At 40.0% G+C, this 24,055-nt stretch overlaps 1 protein-coding gene across 5 annotated transcripts; it reads left to right on the top strand.

The window, feature by feature from the left end:
- Positions 1-698: 698 nt before the first annotated feature.
- Positions 699-23,630, top strand: LOC120726038 (kinesin-like protein KIF2A). 5 transcript variants are annotated; one of them, XM_040019273.1, is made up of 22 exons: positions 699-894; positions 11,837-11,931; positions 13,679-13,801; positions 14,592-14,646; positions 15,614-15,730; positions 15,969-16,013; positions 17,347-17,447; positions 17,560-17,655; positions 17,740-17,794; positions 17,887-18,049; positions 18,728-18,818; positions 18,948-19,011; positions 19,098-19,189; positions 19,275-19,417; positions 19,636-19,840; positions 20,011-20,121; positions 20,217-20,284; positions 20,562-20,687; positions 21,461-21,608; positions 22,236-22,337; positions 22,465-22,600; positions 22,691-23,630. In XM_040019273.1, the coding sequence occupies exons 1-22, from the start codon at positions 834-836 to the stop codon at positions 22,774-22,776; spliced, it is 2,283 nt and encodes a 760-aa protein (XP_039875207.1). In that variant the 5' UTR covers positions 699-833; the 3' UTR covers positions 22,777-23,630. The 5 variants fall into 5 exon arrangements, with proteins under 5 accessions (XP_039875207.1, XP_039875208.1, XP_039875209.1 ...); XM_040019274.1 differs by lacking the exon at positions 15,969-16,013; XM_040019275.1 differs by lacking the exon at positions 20,562-20,687 and having other exon boundaries at positions 700-894.
- The last annotated feature ends 425 nt before the right edge of the window (positions 23,631-24,055 follow it).

Here is a 24,055-nt window from a genome sequence, read left to right as displayed (position 1 = left end):
TAGTGATAGTCCTAGAGGTTTACACATGAAACGTCATAAATGTCGTAGGTAAATTATTGGCATCTTTTCCACATTACGTACGTAGTGAAGAAGTCAGAGAACTGTGATGCATCTTATCTGGACCTATTAGAGCAGTAGTACCACCAGGTGGTATACTGCATCCACTGCAGCATAAATTGCACAATAGAGGGATTTTTGTTCATACCAAAAAAAAATGCATTAGTTATCAGTTATTATCTGTTATTTATTTATGTCATATATGTTTATATACGTCATTAAATGTATTTTTATTGCATTTTAAGATTAGTATCATATATTTGAAACATGAGCTCAATGTAAGTGCTCATTTTACAGAAAAATGAGCATTTATTATTATTACCTAACATTTTAAATCATTGAGTTGGTTAGGAGGAAACTAATCTTAACAACATCTGTTCATTTTGGAGTCAATTACAACAACCTATAATAGCTATAATATATTATGGTGTGTTTGCACCCAAAGTGATCATGTACAAGTAAAGGTAATAGTTTTTGCAATTAACTTTAATGGGAAATCCAATATTTTACAGGAACAGCCTATGATTAAAGAAATAACAATTATAAACACTGTAGTAAATGCAATGCTTTTATGAGCCGCATAACGTTTTTATTTTGAAAAAGCTGACCGGAAAGAAACTGCTATTCTTGGTAGGTACGTAATGCTCTTGACGTAATGCGTAATGCTGCCACTGACTGCATCTTCCTCCCAAACCAAAGACTGCCAAAGACGCTGATTTTACTCGGCTTACAATAAGTCTCTAGTCCTGTATTTGTTCATTTTTAAGTGATGTAGAATGGCGTCTGGCTTTGGGAAGATAGTCGTTGGTACCTATGTGGAGATAAAACGCAGCGATGGTAAGTTTCACCCTGTCTATTTATTTTTCCCGTCGCGGTGTGTAAGTTGTTTGGGGATCTTTGTTGCTGCGCTGCTGTTGAATATAGCAACCGTTGTTTCTGGCTGCAGAGCGTAACGCTAGCTGCAGGTTCATATTAGTTGTCAGGGCGGAGAGTTTCAGCACGGCCTAAGCCTTTGAATGGGCGCCTTACCTTTGTTAGCATGCCCATTCAGAAGATATTTCCCGATACCTCTAGATTCTTATCATTAGATAACAACAAATGTCTTTGATTGGAATTTAGCAAGCATACAAACATATTAACTCTAGCGCCACCTAGTCTCTTAAATTATTTATTATAACAGGGAATTCAAAATTATAATTAGCCAAGCTAGCGGGATTGCTAACCCGGTTAGCTTAGCTAACTAACGTAGACGGCAAGATTAGCGTTAGCTTATGGCTAGCCAAAGGCTGTGTGCTGTTTCCCGGCTTCACACAGCAGTGGCTCTGCAGTAAAATCGGTTTCGTTAACATGCACTTTGGTTTTTGGTTATATTTTATCCCCGCTTTCTTTCATTGTTAGCTTATTAAATGCTCTGTCAATAAACCGAACCGCTAGTTGTTATGGAAACCCTTTTGAGGTCTAAAATCCTGTATTAATATTGTCTTTTATCACGGTCATTTGCCATAAAAATACATTTGTAATAAGAGCATATACGTAGGCCATTTTTTTTTATAACTCTTTCCTTTATTTCCTCTATTACTCTTGGTATTGCATGGGTCATAAAAGATGATAGTGTTTTATTTAATAGAGGCAATGCCAAGGATATATAATTGTAGATAGTGTAACCTTAAATATGAGGCACCTACTGATGCCCTCGGTTTTCTGTAGTGGTACTACAAATGTAGCCATAATAGCTTACAAAAAAAGGGGGGTTAAACTGCATTCACATGAGCTGAAGTTGTTTCTGAAGGCTAGCAGATGAGTAGACCGAGAAAAGGGAGAGGCTGGTTGTTGTATGACTCTCCTTTCTGTGAATGCCAGCTTTATTCTTGCTGCTCTGTGTAGTTGTTCGGCATTGCTTCAGGGCTATAGAGCCAAAGATGACACAGAAGTTTGTGGCATTCCTGCTGGTCCTTTTGGGACTTTGCTACACCCAGTGAAATTGTTTTGCAACAAACCCTCAAACAGCACCAATCTTGTACACAAAGCACACGGGAATAAGCTTGAAAGCTAGTGCCAGAGGTGTGCTGCAGCCACTGGTGCTGGTTAGTATCATTGGTAATGTCCCTAAATCCATAATCTCTGTCCTAAGATCAAGAGTGAGATGTGAACTAGATGCACAGCAGGGCTGCAGAAAGAACCAGTTCTGTCTGTCTGGTGTTGTATCCAGAGCAGGGATTGCCCTCTCCCTCTCTCTCTGGGGACTGGTTCAGATTCAAGCCAGATTCATGCTATTAGCCACCACCCCATCTGTTGCAGCCGGCTCCCTCTGTTCTGCCAGGACTCACTCGCTCCCTCTGTGTTTTTTCCATTTCATATTTATTCCTGTTGAGAGCTAGGTCTTATAGAAAATAATTAGGAGCAGTTTAATTAGACTACCTCCAGTCATCAGAGGATGATGTGTGCACCTTTAAAGGTATTATACTCTTAATTGTTCCTGGATATCAATATTGAGTATTAATTTTTGGGCTTTCCTCTTTTCTTTTTATCTTTTTTGTTTGTTTTTTTGTTTTTAAGTAAAATATTATGGTTTGGCATTTTATATATTTTAAAGTCTTTCAGAGCAGAGTGGAGTACCGGAGAGGCAAGGGTCTGTGTGGTGTTTGTACACTACATCATTTTTTTCTGAATGTGTGCCATGTTGATATGGTTTCATTAATAGGTGTCTCTGGTTCTGTGGGTGAAAACGATGTTTTGAGGGTTTTGTTTATTCCACAGGCTTAGCAGAACTAGAGCACCCCATTTTAAGCCCCTTCTGCTCCTGGGAGGTGTCAGTGTACCCATTCAGCAAGGTTTTAGTAAAAAAGTGGGGCACTTGATGGGGGATTCAGTAAAACAAGCCCGGTTGTGACTTGGTATTTCAGCTCTTTTAAGTCTAAGGATACAGTGTATGTCTGTGAGGAAGATGTAGGCAGCCGTTAGAGTTTATTAAAGTCTGGGGGGAAAATAAATATTCCCGTCTTTGGCAAGGTCAGAGAGTACAGCTGCACAATAGCTCATGTGGATCTTGTAGATGTACAGTGTCTGGACGTATGCTGTGTCCTTGAAACCTGTCCGTTTGGGTCTGTAGCTTTGCAGAAAGAACGGTAGGATAGTTTCCAGTTAAGGAAATTTGTCACTTCTCCATTATTAAAAGGCATGTCTGCCTTGCCATTTGAAAGTAAATGTAATAACAAAAATAATAATTTTACTTTTAATTAAATCAATAAATCGTTTTTTAAGACCTATGCTGTTAGTACTTTAAAACATGCGTTTCTGGGTACAACAGGTTACACAAGCTCCTGATGTTCAGTGTTGTGTTTAGTGCCATTTACTGCTATTGAGGTTCAGTTTACATAGTTCCTGCCACTGCTAACAGCAAATGTCTACAAGCAGCACCATTGCTTAGCCTCTTCATGGGAAATGTCTTGTACTGTTGCATTATGGGTTCATCATGACTGCCTCTCTTGGCATTTGCACTCACTATAAGGCTCAGTTAAACAGTCTCGTCTGATAGCAGAAAAGATGAATTGCTGGCATTTTACAGTGAAGATCCAACTGTTGGCTCATTGACACAACAAACATCTTGCAAAGTTAGCAGACTTGGGAGGAAAGTGATCACTTCATCAGTTTCAGCAGGATCATATGACAGTTACACTGCCTTAGAGTGTTATTCTTGTTTGTGGGTTGTTATGAATGAGCCTAAAACAAGCCTTGTCCTTATTATATCTGAACCTAATGACCTGTGTAAAATTGACATTTAGAGTGAGACGAACTTTATCCACTCAACCCCTAGTACCTGTTGAGCATTGTGTCATTTAGCTGTCACTTTAATGTAACAGATCTACCCCTTTTATAATAGTATAGTTCAAGGACTTCGGTTTGATATTTATTGGGCATTTTTTATAACAGTATGTATAATAGTAGGGAGGTCTGGCCATTAATAGGTGTATTGTACTGTATTTTAAGAGAACTTCTAACTGGAGATGTGGTGTTCATGGGTGATTAAAACAACAATTTGGCTGATGATTGATTTGGAGGGGGAGGGGGTTGTTGCTATTTATTTCCTCCTTTGTGTCTGGGAAATAAATACATCTCCATCTCTGTAAATAAAAACAGAATAGTGTGTTTATGTATCATTTAATCCATTCATTTTCTTAACCACTTATCCACTGAGGTCAGCGTTAGGGGTGGATCTATCCCAGCTGTCGCAGTGTGAGAGGCAAACTAGACCCTAAACAGGTTGTATCGCAGGGCCAGCACAGAGAGACAGACCAGCAAACACTCGCAGTTGGACTTGGACTCACTGCAATCGCTCTCAGAGATTGTTAGAGGCTCATAAATAATTGCTGTGTAATTTATAAATGCAGACAGGCAGTCTGAATGAGTCTTTGTCAATGAGCACAACTCAAAGGGACTCAGCTTAACTGGCTGCCAGTTGATTGTATTCTGGTGATATTCCTGTAGATCAGGAAGGTTACTGAGACCAACTTTAATAATTATATGTGAATTTATTCCTATGTAGACAGCATTTTTTGATGATTCATCACAGCTAATTACTTTATTATCAGAAACTGATTGGATGTAATTGCTTGCTTGATCCCATTCAGTCACAGGCTGATAGCATGCTGACTCGGTCTTTTTGGCACCATTTATTGCCAGGCTTCACTGACAGTGTTGGTGTGCTTGACAATCTCATTTTGCAGCAAAAAATAATAACTAAAGTGTACTTAATTGTGTTAACTTTTAACTTCATGGCCGCCTGCTTTATTTAACTTTGAGTTGAAAAACGGCCATAAATCAGAATATATATGTTACTGCAGTACTCAGCATGCTGAAAAATGTTAAAAATTGTCATTGTATCGTATCATTAATTAAGTAATGTGATAACATCGTGCGGTGTCTGTTGGTTACCACCTAAGTAGTACATGTATTGGGCTGCAAATTTTCTTGTGTAAAATTATATTGTTGTTGTTGCTATTATTATGTTTTAGATAATTATTGGTTATTTATAACCCCTTACATTCCATATTGTTTAATTTTTAAATTTCAGATTTACATATTATAAAATAATAGGACATTTGTCTCGTTTTATCAAAGTAGTTTGGGCGAAGTTGTTCTCTTCTCTGCTGCTGTTACTTATGCACCAAGTAGTTTATTGAGTCTGATCGCGATGAAGCCACAGGAAGTCTGTGGTCGGTGGCTTGCTGCTTGACATTGGCAAAAGCAGGCAGCCGTTTTTTTCCAGGGTGGTTAGCAGGATGGAGCAGTGATTTGGAGAGCCATGCTTAGCACAGTTGTTTCCATAAATCCTCTGAGTGCTGCTACTCTTGGAGGTGTGACATTTAATGTCACATGTCTCTTCCCCCCAGTCACTGTATAATTTAGCTAGATTTTTTTTTTCAGAGTCTATCTTTCCAAAGACCAGTTTTTGTGGATGAATGTAGTTTATGGTGGACCAATACCTGTGATAGGTCACCCATCTGGTTATGAATAGCACTAATGGAAACAGAACTTTTTATAGCTTCTGACACCCAAGAGTGTTTTTACATATCGTTCTTTTTAGAAGACGCAAACTCAACAATCTTAAAGTGGACCAACAAAAGAGAAATTAGTTCTTTTTGTGTTTATAGTGTGATTGCATTTTAAACAAAGACCTGATTTTTCTGGTACCCTTCAACTCTGACTCTAGGTCATCTTCCTGTTCACTCTTTAGAGCCCTCAGACCTCGACTCCTTGACTGTTTTTGGAGCTTTTTCTAACTAATTAAGTAACTAATTAATTAGTACAAGTATAGTGTTAGTACTTCTACTTGGGTAAAGGATGTGAATACTTCCTTCATTACAGTGCAAGTTGATGTGTATGAGGAGAAAATATCCTCATACACATCAGAGTTAATGTTGCAAAGCACCTCTTTTTAACTTTAGTGGATATTTTACATGGTTATGCTCAGGATATGTCAGCCCATTTCTACTGGAAATGCCCTTTGGTTAAACTTTCAGCAAGGAATTTGCATTTGCACTGTTAAATTTTTATATAGCTTTAATGAAAATAAAAAAACAGCTGCTTGTTTAAGTGAAAATAAATGGATGTTTTTGTTTTTGCGCTAGTAAAGTTGTAGAGTTGTATTTTGTATTTTGTCTCACATCAATTATATCGTTAGTTATATTGTTATCTCAAATTTTCAAATATATATCGTGATAAATATTTTTGGCCATATCGCCCTGCTCTACTGCGATATAGTGGGGGATGACTGTATACTGTTGGTAAACATCTGATCAGCAGTAGAATTTAAAAAAAAAAAAAAAAGCTACATGTATGGAAGTTTTCTATAATAGCATGTGGCTGATTTCTCTGATAATAAAATGTGAAAGCATCTTGCCTGCTAATAACAAAACCAAATGAATTGTAGTATAAGTTTCTCTTGTAAGATAAGCTGTCATTGCACATGAACATGATACTTAAATCAATTAATAATTTAATTATATATCTATCCATCCAGCTGGGAAGTAATGACAACAACAACAACAAAAAACCTTTGTGTTTACAGGTGACAGATTACATGAACCACAATGAGTGTTCAGAAACTAAATTAGTTTTGAGGGCTGAAAGGGACCAAGTATAAAACCACTCTTACATTTTAAAACTTTGTGATTTATTGTAAATCAATTTCAACTAATTTTCTTTTTATTTTTAGGGTGGGGGGTTGGGTTAACTTTGTTATTCTGTGTATTTTTGTGGCTGTTTGTATCCTCTATAAATGCACACAGGAATGGCTCAAATACTGGATGTCCACATCTTGCTAAATCACCAAAATTTTAAGGAAATAACGCTATCACAAGTGCGCGATATATACCTAACAAATAGAACATATGCATTCTGTTCAATAAATGGCTGCCCTGCGAGAAAATCATTTTCCCTGCTTTTTGCAAATGTGAAACATTTGTATGGTAAATTGATCAAATGTTCAGCACATGAGAACACTGAAAGCATCTTTGCTGGCCTGCTCTCTTTGTGTCTCTAAATAATGGATACTGGAGCATGCCGTTTCCTTAGATAGTGAAGGGATTTTGCAGCATGCAGTTGGATCTGCACAGGCAGAAATGGGAGGGCTGAGCAGCTTTTTTTCTTTTTTGTCCTTTTTCTTTTTTTTTCTCCAGCTGTTAGTATTGCAGTGTTGAAGACAGAGGGGCGGAGAGAAGCACAGAGGCTAACAGCAGCTGCTCTCATCTCCGTTATCCGAGTCTCGCTAACGTTTCATTATCAAACCTCCTGGTCTGAACTTACCAAGATTAGCCTCAGCCTGCTGCCTTCCTCTCACAAGAATCCCAATTTGTTCAGTCACTTACAGAACAATGGAAATGAAATAAAAGCCTCTGTTGGTGAGCATAGGCGGGTTTTGTGTTAGTAACATTTCACTGAAATGCCTGCATTATCTGGAACTAGATTCTTTGTTTGTGAGGATAAAGGTGAATATAAGTTTATATAATTAGTAATGAAACGGTTTAATTGAAGCTAGGTTAAATGTATATGGCATAATAATAAAAAAGTTGGAGCACAACACTTCAGAAACAGAAGTGAAAATGTAAAATGTATAGAATACATCAGTGGGTCGTCACACAACAATTATAATATAGCAGGGGTCGGCAACCCTAAGCACGCGTGCTACAGTTGGCACGCGAAGGGTTAACTGATGGCACGACCATAGCTGGACTGGTCATCGGGCATACCGGGCATTTGCTCGGTGGGCGGATGATTTTTTTATTTATTTATTTTTTGTAAGGGTATAAAATATGACAGGTGGTGGATTGGCCAGATGCTGGCCGGTGTGTAAAAATAACTCGTTTGGTGGTGGCTATGGCAGAGCTTCCACAGATTCAGTAACATTATCAAGTGGTGGAGGCTGGTAGGTGGATGAGGGAGAGGGGAGGCAGGAGGAGCAGAGACCCGAGGCGGCCGCCGGTCCGAGTGTCAGGTAAACTGAACTTCAGGTAAGAAGTTATGACCTGCCTGTCTATCTGGGTCAAATATAAACCAAGTTTAGGTGTAGTTTATTTTCATTGTGCTGACTTTTTACAGTCAGTTACAATAACTCGTACTGCGTACTAGCTAGCATGACGGAGTTTTCATCAGCATTGTTGTAGCGAACTTTATTTTATTCATAAGGTTAGTTATTAGAGTTGCCAACCGTCCCGTAAAAAGACGGAGTCATCCCGCATTCAGAGAAAATATTATGCGTTTTGTATTGAGCTGAAAAGGAACAGTTTGTCCTGGACTTCAGCTAGAATGGAAAAAGACACAGAGGAGTTATTCTGTCGTTATGCTGCACAGCTGCCTCTTCTCTCCTCTCTCTCCTGTTGCTACTTCAATCATGAAACTGATCAATGATCAGCTGATCAGCTGTACTCTATTGTTTGTCGCCCAGAAAGAGGAAACCGCCGGATGTCGCGCTAAACAACAGCAGCACGTTTAAGCTTGATAAGCTGTTGTTAGAATTTATTTAATATTAATTTCTAGTATCAGCTGATGTTTGCTGGAGCCACAGCCGTAAAAGCTGCTGGTCATGATATCGGTTTGGTTATCTGGTGAGAGGGAAACATGAGGATGAAACCAGGAGATGTCCTTACTGAATCATCAGAGCTGAACAGGTGATGGAGAAACAGGTTTACCTTTAGGTGACATGAATGAGTTGAAGGGAAGTTATGAACTGTTTCTGAGAGACAAATAACACCAGGATCCTTTTCTATGTAGCTGACAGCTGGTAACTGTGCAGGGGCGGGTCTAGCAAAGTTTTGCCAGGGGGGCCAGGTAGGGCATTAACAGGGAAAGGGGGGCACAAAGAAATACTTTCTTATTCTCATTTAAAATGTCTGGCTGTTATTAAATAATTTTCTGAAGCTTACAGCCAAAGTTTTTATCTGATGTAAAATGAATAGAAATCATACATATACCAACAAGACTGTATATCACTGTCACAACAGCGTTTGTTTTCATTCAAAGGCTTTATGGCTTTAATACCTGGTGGGCCGTTCTCTAGTCAAAATGCCCGGGCTGATTTTTTTTTTGTCCCAGTCCAGCCCTGGGCACGACACGCAGTGAATTAATCTGAGAAGGTGCATTAAAAATAAATGGCCAGGCCAGTGGTGCACATCGCAAATTAGCTCGGATAGACACATTCGTTGTGCTCGAGACAGAATTCACAATGTGTTTTTGGGACTTTCAGGTGTATGGACCAATGTTTTCTTTTCTGATCAAACCAGAAATCTTTAATGAGCAGCTGGATTTGTCTCGCATTAACTGGCTGAGTTAATGCGAGTTAATGCAACATCGAAGCAGCTGGAATCCATAGCTGTGCGTGTTCATGGAGCTTGCATTTTCACCTGCTGGACATCACTAACTGACAAGTTTAACTGTCTTCAGAACATTGCAGAGGCCTTATTGACAGTATTTGGCTCTACATATGTGTGAGCAGATTTTCTCTCACATGAAGAGTGTCCTCAGGTAGCCGTCTGAATGCTGGACACTCGGAGACCTGTGTCTCTGAGTGGGAGACCAGAGATCACATTAACATGTGTATCCCTGTATTAACAAACATGCCATATTGGCCCAGTTTATTTTACTTATTGTTGTGAGGAGACCATAAATAGCATTTGTATTTTCTGTTGTACAGTTCATTTGCTGTTATGGATAAAAAGTCCTTTTTTGTTTCAAAATAGCCGATAACTATTCACTGATAGCTGCCAACATCTGCAAACAAATATAATTCTATCAAGTCGTTCTATATAGTGTGTAACTGTTAATGTAGAGCGTTATTAAATTTATTGCTAATGCAATCATAAAATTTTAGATGGCACTCATCATCAGAAAGGTTGCCTACCCTGTTATATAGTACAGGGAGTGCAGAATTATTAGGCAAATGAGTATTTTGTCCACATCATCCTCTTCATGCATGTTGTCTTACTCCAAGCTGTATAGGCTCGAAAGCCTACTACCAATTAAGCATATTAGGTGATGTGCAACTCTGTAATGAGAAGGGGTGTGGTCTAATGACATCAACACCCTATATCAGGTGTGCATAATTATTAGGCAGCTTCCTTTCCTTTGGCAAAATGGGTCAAAAGAAGGACTTGACAGGCACAGAAAAGTCAAAAATAGTGAGATATCTTGCAGAGGGATGCAGCAGTCTCAAAATTGCAAAGCTTCTGAAGCGTGATCATCGACCAATCAAGCGTTTCATTCAAAATAGTCAACAGGGTCGCAAGAAGCATGTGGAAAAACCAAGGCGCAAAATAACTGCCCATGAACTGAGAAAAGTCAAGCGTGCAGCTGCCAAGATGCCACTTGCCACCAGTTTGGCCATATTTCAGAGCTGCAACATCACTGGAGTGCCCAAAAGCACAAGGTGTGCAATACTCAGAGACATGGCCAAGGTAAGAAAGGCTGAAAGACGACCACCACTGAACAAGACACACAAGCTGAAACGTCAAGACTGGGCCAAGAAATATCTCAAGACTGGTTTTTCTAAGGTTTTATGGACTGATGAAATGAGAGTGAGTCTTGATGGGCCAGATGGATGGGCCCGTGGCTGGATTGGTAAAGGGCAGAGAGCTCCAGTCTGACTCAGACGCCAGCAAGGTGGAGGTGGAGTACTGGTTTGGGCTGGTATCATCAAAGATGAGCTTGTGGGGCCTTTTCGGGTTGAGGATGGAGTCAAGCTCAACTCCCAGTCCTACTGCCAGTTCCTGGAAGACACCTTCTTCAAGCAGTGGTACAGGAAGAAGTCTGCATCCTTCAAGAAAAACATGATTTTCATGCAGGACAATGCTCCATCACACGCGTCCAAGTACTCCACAGCGTGGCTGGCAAGAAAGGGTATAAAAGAAGAAAAACTAATGACATGGCCACCTTGTTCACCTGATCTGAACCCCATTGAGAACCTGTGATCCATCATCAAATGTGAGATTTACAAGGAGGGAAAACAGTACACCTCTCTGAACAGTGTCTGGGAGGCTGTGGTTGCTGCTGCACGCAATGTTGATGGTGAACAGATCAAAACACTGACAGAATCCATGGATGGCAGGCTTTTGAGTGTCCTTGCAAAGAAAGGTGGCTATATTGGTCGCTGATTTGTTTTTGTTTTGTTTTTGAATGTCAGAAATGTATATTTGTGAATGTGGAGATGTTATATTGGTTTCACTGGTAAAAATAAATAATTGAAATGGGTATATATTTGTTTTTTGTTAAGTTGCCTAATAATTATGCACAGTAATAGTCACCTGCACACACAGATATCCCCCTAAAATAGCTAAAACTAAAAACAAACTAAAAACTACTTCCAAAAACATTCAGCTTTGATATTAATGAGTTTTTTGGGTTCATTGAGAACATGGTTGTTGTTCAATAATAAAATTATTCTTCAAAAATACAACTTGCCTAATAATTCTGCACTCCCTGTATATTATTTAAAAACATGTTCTTTAAAGTCAGTGTATATCCAAATAAAAACAGTTTTATTTTAACAAGACTGCATGCAGATCTGATCATGGTAGCAGGTGGTAATTAGACCTTTTTATATTTCATAAATCATGGGGTTTGAATGGCAAATGCAGTTATGTTGTTGTTGTACTTACTAAACAATAAAATGCTTTTAATTTTCCATAGCACTACACTGATTTTGGTCCCAATATTTTCTACCTTCAGCTATTTATGTTTTTCTGCTAATCTGATGTTTGAGTTCATCTTATCTCTGGTGCTTTTACAGGACGTATACATCAGGCGATGGTGACCTCACTTAACGAGGACAATGAGAGCGTCACAGTGGAGTGGATAGAAAATGGAGACACAAAGGGAAAAGAGGTAAACCACTATTTACCACCGTTTTTTACCTCTTAAAGCTTCCTTAACAGCACAAAGTGCTTTTTATTTTCCAAAGCAATGAATAATAGATCCAAAAGCATTCAGGAGCTGCTGTGATTATGCAACTAAGCTGCATGTTCGACCACACATCACCCCTTGCACACCCTGCAGCTCTGATCACATGTAGACAGTGTGAAAATTTAACAGTACATCTGGCGGCAGGCTTGCTGCATCACATTTTCATAATTATTTTTCATGGACATAATAAAAAGCACAAAGATGAGCAGAATTATTTATATAAAAATGTCTGTTTCTGCATTTGGTTCAGCCCTGTCTTTGGAGCACATACGCACAGTCCAAATAAGACAATAAAAAATACTAGAAAAAGCATTTCCTAGCAAAAATGCAATGTGAATGCTGCAATTTGAAAATGTTGCCTGAAATGTTTAAAAATATTCAAAGCTGAATTTGCTAAATCAGCTTAATTGCAAAAGATTAGCAAAATATCGGCCAGCAACAGTACCAAAAACTGAAAATATGCGAAATAAAGCGAAAAAGGTACCAAAACTGAGCTTCAAAAATGCTAAACTTGGAGCTCATCAAAATGAAAAATTATCTCAAATAAGAAATGTTTATCTATAAATGTTTAGCCGTGTGATGATTTTGACATCACTTCCTGTGTCGCTAGACACGATCTTTGTGTTGCGTCGGCCGGTCGTGCACCTCTTGATTATTGTAAGGAGTTATCACAGTTGTGTTTAAGACACAAGTCTACGATCATGTCGGTTATTAGCTCAATTTTAATCATAATCCCGCACAGAAGCTCAGAGATGTACAAACACACAGAGGGAGATGTTACAACTGTTTGAAAACTTTAGTTTGTGGAAAGAACTTTGAGCAAAGCAACCACTGCAGAGGATGGCAGCTTCAGGCTGTTTACTTTTTCCCTCCAACAAAACAGAAAGAGAAACGAGAAATTGCTGAATGACACTGGATGAAAGAGGACAGGGATGGCTATGTTTTGATGTATATTTTATACATGTAAGGCAAACGATTTGGGCATGAAAAAAAGAGAAGTTTTTTCACATTATTCTTCTAGCACCGTTTAAAGAGCAGGGGATGTCATCACACAGTGGTGGCAAAATGCCATGAAAAATTGAATTCTTCATAAAAGCACACTTCTCCAGAAAAAGCTGAACATTTTGATACCAGAATGGTTTCTGTAGCACAAAGTATGCAGAAGTAGTTAAGTGCAGGAGGATCTCAATAATGTGAATGCTTATACAGCGTGCACATTGCCTAGATTTTTAAAGTATAAAAACGAATGAGAAAGTTGGAGCAAGTTGTCCATTAATTGCAGCATTGATTCTCAGCCCATCAAAATGACAAAGTGTCCATGGAGCAAGTCTGTCTCTGAGCTTTTTCACCCATGGAGCGTTGGTGAAATTTACAGTACAGAACTTTAAAAATTACATTCAGCAGCAGTTTTAGAAAGTGGTCAACACCCTTTGGCTTTACTGCAATAAATCTGATGAATAATTTTGACTACTCGGCACACAAGAGACATCCAAGTTTAAATATAAGCACTTGGGGTTAGTTTGAAGACTCTTGTCCACCTTAATTATGTACAAAACTGGTCGCATTTAAGCCCTTTTTAGGCTTTTGTGATGCACTGTATTTTCAAACTGACTGAACACCCTGTCATAGACAGAATCACTTGACTTTATGCTGCTCTGTTTCTGGACAGATTGACTTGGAGAGTATATTTGCACTTAATCCAGATGTGGCTCCAGATGAAGAAATTGCCCCTAGTCCAGAGACCCCACCTCCTCCTACACCCACATGTGTGAAGGTCAACAAAATTGCAAAGGTGAGTGGTGCTGTGTGACTTTATGAGCACCTAAAGGTGTAGCGTGTGATTTACATTGCTCAGAATAGCAGCTCTTTGTTTTGTCACCCTTTAACATCCCTCATTCACGGGCTAGCACCCAGGCTTCCTCGGGTGACTTGTGCGGCTCAGTGTGCTGGATCTTTTTATAGAACCTCGATCCTTCTCAGGAACCAGCTAACTGGTCCTGTTAATTACACCATAGTGTCATAAATATAGACTAACAGGTGAGAGTCTTCAGTGTTTTTTTTTTTTTTCTTTCTAAATTCAGTAAATATTTAGGGCTCAAGGTTTCCGCCATCCTTTTGTCTCACCAACAGCCCACCCAGACTCAAGATTTTTTGTGTGTTTTGCAGCGTGAGCTGTATCATCACGGTTTTTCCTTTGTCAGAGATCTAACTAGAATTTTAGTAAAGTCCAATTTTAAATTGCCACTTACCCAGTACTGAATATTAGACATTTTTGTCTGATATTCACATTTGTCAAATGATCAGAAATTACAGGAAAATTTCTGCCAGTGAGGGAACAGGGTACTGGGAATACGAATCAGGAATTGCACCTGTGCCGCTCTGTGTCTCCATCTGTGCCACACAGTATGCTTTGCAGCATGTGGATACATTAACCACTCGCCTCCAAAAAAGCGTGTGTATTTCTGTATTTATGTATGCAGAGTACTCACGATAAGAAAAGTCTGGAACTTTGTGACAACAAAAGTAGGAATCACACTAACTAACTCAGTAGTCATTTCTCTTTATTTGGTTTCCCCTCACAGAACCGACGGACGATAGCACCTCCTAAGAATGATACTCCATCCAGAGATAATAGAGGTTTGAGGAACTGCAACATTATCCTCACATATTTATGGTGGTTTAATTGTTATTGAAATTTTTGCTTTCTATGGCTTGGTATTTTTTGTTTGTCAGTCTTTGTTTTGTTTATTTCCATCATGAGTTTGCCCACTTTAGTTTAGCAATTATTTTACTATAATGCAAAAAATCTGTGGGTTTTTTTGTCCACCAACTCTTCCTGTGCAATCAAGAACAACTAACTTTTTAAGCATTTATAAAAGCATAATATCACTTTTATTTCTTGACATTAGCTTCTCATTTACATCCACACATATGCCGTTTTTGCATTTATGCACCTATGGTCTCATAAAAGCTTCTTGTCATACTCATTTCATGGCAAGCAGCAAACACGGGTCAAACAGTACTGTAGTATGGGCAGGCAGTAGTTGTTTAAATGTAAAATTGATAGTTTAATAGAATATGTTCTCCAATGCAAACATAGTGGCTCCAGTGTAGTCGTTTACACTTTTGGCAAACAAGAAAAAGCTACCAGGAGGAGACACAAATCCCTTTGGTGGTGCATCAGTACAGACACCCGGTGTTTTTAAAAAAAAAAAAAAAAAAGATTAATAAATAAATACTGACTAATCCATTTATATACAGAACTACCCACTACTTTCAGCTACTTCCTTATTTATAAGAAAGCATTTTTCTGAAATACAAACATAACACTCACAGCCTTATAGTTTCAGTACACGTGAACCATCCACATGTTTGTTGTGCTAACAAATTTGACCAAAGTAAACATATTCTGAGTTTTTTATTCATTATTATTATCTTTTTTTTTTCTTTCCTCCTCCTTCCTCCTTTTTTAATATTCAGTCATTTATTTATTTTGGTGTTGTTTTTTTTTTTGGGGGGGGGGGGTTTGCTGTTAGTGTTGCTTGGTAGTGGCATTTGGATCAGAGATATTTGTATTTTAATCTTTGTGGTGTTGTGTCTTAAGCAATTCCAACCCGGGCCAGACCTCCACAGCCTCAGCAGCCAGAGCCTGCTCCACCTCCTCCATCGCAGCAGCCTACACAGCCCACTCAGGCCCAGACACAGCAGCAGCTACAGAACGGTAACAATCATGACATTTGTCAAGAAAATGATCATTTCAAGAAACCAGTTTTAAGCAGTTGGCCAAAAGCTTCTAGACTAATCCCTTATGCAAATGTGAAGTATAATCCATATAAGATTTTTTCTTTTTTTTTAATCCAAATATACTGTCAGCGTTAGTAAAAATGCATCGATCGCACAAAAGCATACCATCAAAATCTTTTAATGTCGTGTCTTTGTTGACCACATGTTCATCACAGAGTCCTCACATCAGCCGCTATCCAGAAAGGAGTTTGGACAGCTTTGTATGTATCACCTGCATGTTACCCCTGCCCTCAGTGCTTCACAGTGATTCTGATAGTTTCCAATAGAGTCCGATAGACCGCTAGTCAAACAAGAAGATCGCTCAGCCAAATGTCTGCCACGTACTGCTCAGAGCTGTTGTGTGAACAAGAAGCAGCACACTCACAATCCATCCAGCAGACAGGCTTTCTGGGTATTAGAAGGGGGAAAAAAAATTGTGGTGTCGTTTGGCTGTGCTGCTTTTTTTTTTTTTTGTGTGCCTGGTTTCTGCTGAGTCACACACGGGCACACACGTGGAAGAGCCTGCGGTAATGTGTGTTACGTCTCTGGGCTCAGACAGCAATGATAGCCTTTTATTCAAAGTGCTCGCTGTCATTTGGAAGGCTGAGAGGATGATGTGAACGCCTTGTCCCCCCTCCTCACCCCCTCAGCTCCCCTCCACACAGACTGAATAGCCCATAAGCAGTAACGTTGCTGAGTTCCTCTTATATTTCTTGTCCCGGTGCTGACCCAGTTCATCTTCTCCTCACAGATTAGAGCAGATTATTAATCCCTCTGCTCAGATAGTCTGGGTTCTCAGGGACTGGAGCCAGCAGGAGGCCAGGACTGTGTCACAGGGCTTGGGCTGGGCTTTGCAGCGGGAAGCTGGGGCTGCAGCGGGAAGCTGGGGCTGCAGCGGCGAGCATTGAGCCGGGGCTAATCGAATAACATAGTTTTGATGAACTCTGCATTGAATTAAAAGTGGCTTTTACTCACATGTTTGCTAATTTGTGTTCCTTTATAATGGTGACTAATAGTTTGATTGACCTGAAACAAAACTAATCTGGGGGTGTGGTGCTCGGGAGCTTCTTAAGACAATCATTCTTGATTTGAAACAGCCTCTTACTGTAATCAGACTGGATTAAAACAGTAATGCAAGGCACATATCCTGCATTGTAAGTGTTTTTTGGTTTTGTCTTTGTTTTTTTTAATTTTCCTTTCAGAGGTCACATGTCCTGTTGTGTTTGAGGACACAAATAAAAAGGTTTTGAAACACAGTGCTGCAAAGGCCTTTTGTTGGTTATGTAGAGCAAGCAGCTAATGTTATGCGGGAGACACTGTGTGCCAGCCGCTGCATCCTGGTGTGTAGTAGCTGTATCACTGCTCTGCTTTGTTGGAGCCAGCCCAAGATTTCTCTGCTGTTTAAATAAAGGCCAACAGAAAGGAAAGCTGATAGAAGACGCTGGGAAAGTAGTAGAAGTGACATATTGTAAGCGAGATGAAAGAGGAAGAGAAAGCTGTTGATACATGATGTGAAAGGTGGGAGAATTACTGTTTTTCTTTTCTAAATGGCAGCACGAAGGAAGTCAAACTGTGTGAAGGAGGTGGAAAAACTTCAAGAGAAAAGAGAAAGACGCCGGCTTCAGCAGCAGGAGCTCAGGGAGAAAAGAGCTCAGGTACACTGATGTTGTTCTTCTTTTTTTTCCTTTTTGCCATAGAGTTGATTACATTGAAGTGAGTATCTATTTGACATGAGAGTAATTGTCATGTTGTCTCTCTGTCCTTCAGGAGGTGGACACCACCATCCCCAACTATGAGATCATGTACATGATCCGAGATTTCCGAGCCAGTCTAGACTACCGGCCCCTGACCACAGCAGACCTGGTGAAAATTCTTCTTCGCTCCTGATCGGTAAGAATTGACCTTCATCCAAAGTTTAATAAATGTCCTTCTCATTGCGCTGCCCAGATTGAAGAGCACAGAATATGCGTTTGTGTGAGGAAACGCCCACTCAACAAAAAAGGTGAGGTCTTTGATGAGTTTCGCCTCATGTTGCGTGCTAAGTACTTTTTTTATATTGTTGTATTTGAAAGTGTCGCCTCTGCTGTGTTTCAGAGTTGTCCGTGAAAGATTTGGATGTGATCACCATTCCCAGTAAGGATGTGGTGATGGTTCATGAACCTAAACAAAAAGTGGACCTGACCCGCTACCTGGAGAACCAGACCTTCCGCTTTGACTACGCCTTTGACGACAGCACCACAAACGAGATGGTTTACAGGTTTGTGACCCGAAGCGACATCTGAGCTGTTAGATTTATTCAATTCCAAGTCAGATTCATATTATGTGGCACAGCACACGATAAGCCAACCAAAGACACAGACGGAGATTCTCTGCCAAGCAATGGCGCACAATCAAGAACAACCAGACTTTCCAGTATTTGCAGTGTTTGTCTTAGCTTAGTTTTGAGAGATGTTTGCAGACAGCCATGTCTGGGAAAAAAAATTGTTGAACGGTTTCTGATGCACAAACTACAAATGAACAAGTCAGTGTTTTGCCACAAATTATCGGCTAGGGGAAGGAAACCCTGGATCAGCGCAGCCACACTCATTGAGGGGTGCGACCTGGCCACTCGGCCAGCGGAATTTGACCGAAATGTGTTGATTGTGATCGTTTTGTGGTTTTTTAATCATTTACAAACATTCTACAAATGACTGTTTATCTATTTGCATTGTTACTAAAACAAACGAATTCAAATAACAGGCAGTTTGACATTTTCAAGTTGCAAATTCATAGATAATAAAAAACTGAAATCTGTTTTTTTTTTGCATGTTAATATAATTCCTTTAGTCAGAAGAAAGGTGACTAACAAACAAAATTAGATGAATGAATTGTTAATATTTTATGTATAAATTTGGGGATGGAGTAGCGCATGACTGTGTTTTGTCTTCTCCTGCAGGTTCACAGCCAGACCTCTTGTGGAAACCATTTTTGAGAGGGGCATGGCCACCTGCTTCGCCTACGGACAGACAGGCAGTGGAAAAACACACGTGAGTTACAATTAATGTGCCTTTAAGAAAACAGAAGGCTTTTATCCTTGTAGTTGGAGTGCATCTTATATAATTTGTGTATAAAATACATTTTAACTTGTATATATTTATTTTTTCATTGTGTCACAGACTATGGGTGGCGATTTCTCTGGGAAAAACCAAGACTGTTCTAAAGGAATTTATGCATTAGCTGGTAAGCACATTAGATGTAGCTCTTTGTTGACTGAAGGATAAGTTGGATCTGTTTTGGAATTCGATCTCTCGTGTGTTTCTATGCAGCTCGGGATGTATTTCTCATGTTGAAGAAACCCAGCTACAAAAAGTTAGATCTACAAGTGTACGCAACTTTCTTTGAAATCTACAGTGGGAAGGCAAGTGATGTGTGATCATTTTTTTCCTTCTTATTTTTTTCTGAAGGAGAGATTTTATTTAATGCTGACAGAACTGTGTTTGTAGGTGTTTGACCTGCTGAATCGTAAAGCTAAGCTGAGGGTACTGGAGGACGGGAAACAGCAAGTGCAGGTGGTGGGGCTGCAGGAGAAGGAGGTCAAGTGCACAGAGGATGTCCTGAAACTCATTGAAGTGGGAAACAGCTGCAGGTATGACAGCAGGAACTTTCTCAGGAATTCCGAGACTTTGTGTTCTTGTATTTGATCAGTGATCAGATCAAAACTCTGAAATTCGTTTATTGTCATGCAGATGTCGTCTAGCACAATATTTTCTTTGAGGATGTTATTCCTTCTCCTAAAGTTATTAATTTTTTGCCCTCGCTGCTGCTGCTTCTTCTTCATCATCATCTTGATCACCCCCCCAAAAGAACATCAGGGCAGACGTCCGCCAACGCTCACTCATCTCGCAGCCACGCCGTTTTCCAGATCATTCTCCGGAGGAAGGGGAAGATGCATGGAAAGTTCTCCCTCATCGACCTTGCGGGCAATGAGAGGGGGGCGGATACATCGAGCGCTGACCGGCAGACTCGTCTGGAGGGAGCAGAGATCAACAAAAGCTTGTTAGCCCTGAAGGTCTGTGTGCAGTGAAGGGATAGTGGAGTAGCTCATTCCCAAGTGTTGGCTACCACTTCATTTTTTTGTTGTTGATTTGTAAAATAACAAAGAAATGTCATGTATACTTTTTCCATTTGTTTTTTTTTTTTTTTTTTAATTTACCAAGTATGTCTCTCTTGTTGTTTCAGGAGTGTATCAGAGCTCTGGGTCGTAACAAGCCCCATACACCATTCAGAGCCAGTAAGCTCACCCAGGTCCTCAGAGACTCCTTTATTGGGGAAAACTCACGCACATGCATGGTCAGTCCTCTGTCTTTGGCCATGTTATCACATCTCTTCCACAGGTTAATAAATATGAAATAAATCTGAATGACATATTCTGTTTTTTCCTCCAGATTGCAACCATTTCTCCTGGGATGACATCCTGTGAGAACACACTCAACACACTACGCTACGCTAACAGGTGGGGTTGAGATAATCCACGCCAGTGATTTGGACAGTATCTTCTTGCAACAGGAACTTCTTGGATTATTCACCTTTATGAAATTTTAGCTCTTTTGGATTCCTCTGTAATGTCCAGTGGCTTTTATAGAATCTGAAATTAGCTGTACTACTCCAAATTTCTCTGCTTACTCTTGTTCGTTCTGACTCTTGTATCCTCTTCCCTTTTTTTTCCTACTTTCTTTCCTTCTTGTTTCCCGCCCTCTGCTGCTCTGTGTGCTGGTATGATGACTGTTTAGAGTGAAGGAGTTTGGGATTAGTCCGTCAGACATCCCCTTCTCCCAGAGCGGTCAGGGAAGCCGCCCTGAGCACTCGCCCACCAATACCTTTGAGTATGATGACTTTGCTGCTACCTCTCCCAGCAGGTCAAGCACTCCCCAAAGCACAGCACCACACGCACAAATACACACAGTGCATGCTGTCCCTTTGTGTATCTAATGCATTATAGAACACACCCATGAGCTCATTTATCAGCTCCTCACTGCGCTACACTTCCTGTCTTCCCCTTTCTGTTTTTCAGCTGCATGTTTTGATGTGATTCATCTTTTCATCCTTGCTTTGACTTTGATCTGAACTATAGACAAAACTTTTTTTTTTTTTATTAAATTGTGTTGCTAAATCCTGAAGAACAATATGTCTGTCTGTGTGGGTGTGTCTTTTATTTGCTCTGTTGTTTCATCGCTGTTCATGCCCCGGATGTCAGGGATAACTGCGATAGCTGGGTGTGATAAGTCAGAATGCTGGTGCAAAACTCGACTTTTAGCTGTTTGGCAAATGCATCCACGGTGAGCTTTTGTTTGAGCCAAACACTCAGCGGGTAATCCCTTATCCCGGCCATAGTCCTAATTAATTGGCGCTGGCACCTGCAGGTTGGGTATAGTGCTGTAATCCCTCATCAGCTCTGCGAGAGCCTAGTTAAACATGAGCTCTGAACACCCAGACTCCAGTTACCATGAAAACTGATATCTGGAAATTGAGCATTGTCATCTGTGCCTGTGCATGACATCACTGCTGTCATGAAGCTGCCATGCTGCACAAACCATGAACCGCAAACCAAACATCAGCCTTGTTAAGAACAGGTCTGACCTGTGCTCGCTGCGATCTGATGTGTTTCTTTATTTCTTCTTTTGGTCTGCAGGGTAAAGGAGCTAACGGTGGACCCCAACCAAGTGATGGAAGGGGGACGCCCCAATATCCATGCTGTCAACCAGCTGGATCTCTTGGATGAAGAGTGGCTGAGCATCTCACCACAAAGAGACGACCTTAAACTTCTCTGTGAGCAGAATGTAAGTGCTCACAGTTGATTCTTTGAAGCACAAATCAGACCGTTTACATCTGGAACTTATATCTGAAAATAGGGCTGCTGTGGAACAGGAGGTAAAACAAGGCTGTATATTACTCAGTAGTTCAGTCCCTGACTCCTACAAGGTGCAATCAGTGCAAGATACTGGTATATGAGCACTAAATAAGTACCAGCCCATTTACCATATCGCAGCTGCCACGTATTTCACTACCCCTACACTACCCCAAGTGTTTTTGGATTAACATTCAAACTTTTATTTATCAGTGATGAAGGTGAGGTCCACTGATAACCAGATTTCAGAAATGATCTCTGTGCTGTAGCTTTTTGTTAAGTCCGTTTAATTTAACAATTTTAAGAAAATTAGATTTTTGACTAAAATGCGTCATACAAAAGAGTGAGATAATATAATAATAACACAAATAGAAGAATTCAGTCTGGTTTAAAACCCAAATAATAAACATGGGTTTTTACTCAGGTTTAAAGAATATTTGTTTGTTGGACACATCGTGACGTATAAAGGGAAAGAAGCCACAGTTTAGAAGTAGCTATTTAAAAATGCCTGATCTCCTTTGTTTAAATCTGGATCTTGCTGCTGGATCTGTAAACACAGGAGGAAGAAGTGTCTCCTCAGCTCTTCACCTTCCATGAGGCCGTGTCACAGTTGGTGGAGATGGAGGAGCAGGTCCTAGAGGACCACAGAGCTGTTTTCCAGGTTAGAAAACACTCCAGCTCTCCTCGTTTCTTTCTTTTTCTTTTTCTCATACATACTTGTATGAATCCAGATAAATTGCAGCTCCTGACAGTGAATTTATAACTTCTCTTTGTTCTCCTCTGAGCAGGAGTCTATCCGGTGGCTGGAAGATGAAAAGGTGCTGCTGGAGATGACGGAGGAGGTGGATTATGACGTGGAGTCTTACGCCACGCAGCTGGAGCAGATCCTAGATCAAAAGATAGAAATCCTCACTGAGCTCCGAGGTATGCCCGAAACTTACACGCTTAACAATAGAACACAGCCATCCTGCTACATTTTTTAAATGTGTGAAATGCTTTTGCTCTCCTCAACAGATAAAGTGAAGTCATTCCGCTCTGCACTGCAGGAGGAGGAGCAAGCCAGTAAGCAGATCAATCCCAAGAGGCCACGTGCTCTTTAGAGTCTGAAGAGGTTTAAGTGGCACGTTGAGAAACATAACCACTAGATGTTTGGCACAAGTCGAGCTGACGCTAGCAGCTGTGAAAACACAAATTAAAAGACTGTCTAATGTACCAACAGGCTCAATGAATATCGTTTGTTTTGATCCCTCTAGTAACAGAAACTGGCTCTCCACTCACTCTTTGGTCTTGTTAGAAAACTGGAAGGAAACTAGTTTCTATTTCCTTCCACTTTAGATGATTTTTTTTTTTAAATGGAGAATGTTTAGTTTCCTTTCCTTGTACTTAAATTATTTTTCTTTTATACCCGTTTGTACTTCCTTTGAACTACAACTTTTCGACCGGTTTTCAGAGGAGATCTCAGTTGAACATGCTTCGAAGTTTACTACACAAAACCAGTATTTGATTTCTGGTTTGCTCTGGCTGACATTTCTGCATGTTCACTCTGTGATAGCTTATGTACACCACTGTTTCATGGTCCGGGGGTCCCCCCGGTCGGCATCGTAAAGTCATACTTCATTGTAAGTAATCTCTTCTCCCTTTCCCTTCCTTCTCAAAGTTTTTACCAGTTTGGAGGAAGCGTTAAACCACATTGTGTTTCTTTCCTTCTGTCATCCCTGACAGATTTTTACTTGTAGTTTGCTACAGTCTGTGCCATGTGGCAACTGACTCGAAAAACTCTTAATGTAAAACATGTTTTCCACCCATTTAACACTTTGTTAAAAAAATGGAACTAGAAAAACTATTAATAAATGTATAGTGAAGATCACTGACCTATCATTGGTTATGTTGCTCAGTGTTTGCACCAGATGTAATGCTGGAAGAATTAATAAAAAGTCATGTTTCATTTCAATGACTTCTGTGACCCAAATTATCTTTATTTGCCACAAACATAAAGTCAAGTTTGAGTAGAAATTGAGCGTCTAAAGGTGGGCTCCGCTTCACCACCTCGAATTTGACTGCGCTACTTTAAGTTTTCCCATCAGGGCGAGTTCAACACAACCGTATCTCTCCGCTGTCTGGATTCACTTATTCTATCGCTGATGATCAAGATAAGCAGTCACACAAAGCTGATTATAAACTGGCTAAGTTAACCCAAGGTTTCCCCTGGGGTGGTGTTAGCGGTATCTGACTAATCCGAAAGGCAGTTTCATGGCTCATTTTTCATTTTTCTTCCACAGAAAATGATCCCTATGAGTGTCACCTGCTCCAATCAGAGATTTTATCAGATGATAAAATGGTGATCAAAAATCTATAAAGAACAAGAACTCGTGAATCTGT

The sequence above is a fragment of the Simochromis diagramma genome, unplaced genomic scaffold (assembly GCF_900408965.1).
Source record: "Simochromis diagramma unplaced genomic scaffold, fSimDia1.1 OVJJ01000822.1, whole genome shotgun sequence".
NCBI lineage: Eukaryota > Metazoa > Chordata > Actinopteri > Cichliformes > Cichlidae > Simochromis > Simochromis diagramma.
The sequence above is the reverse complement of the archived record's forward strand: the minus strand, read 5'-3'. Positions and strand labels throughout refer to the sequence as shown.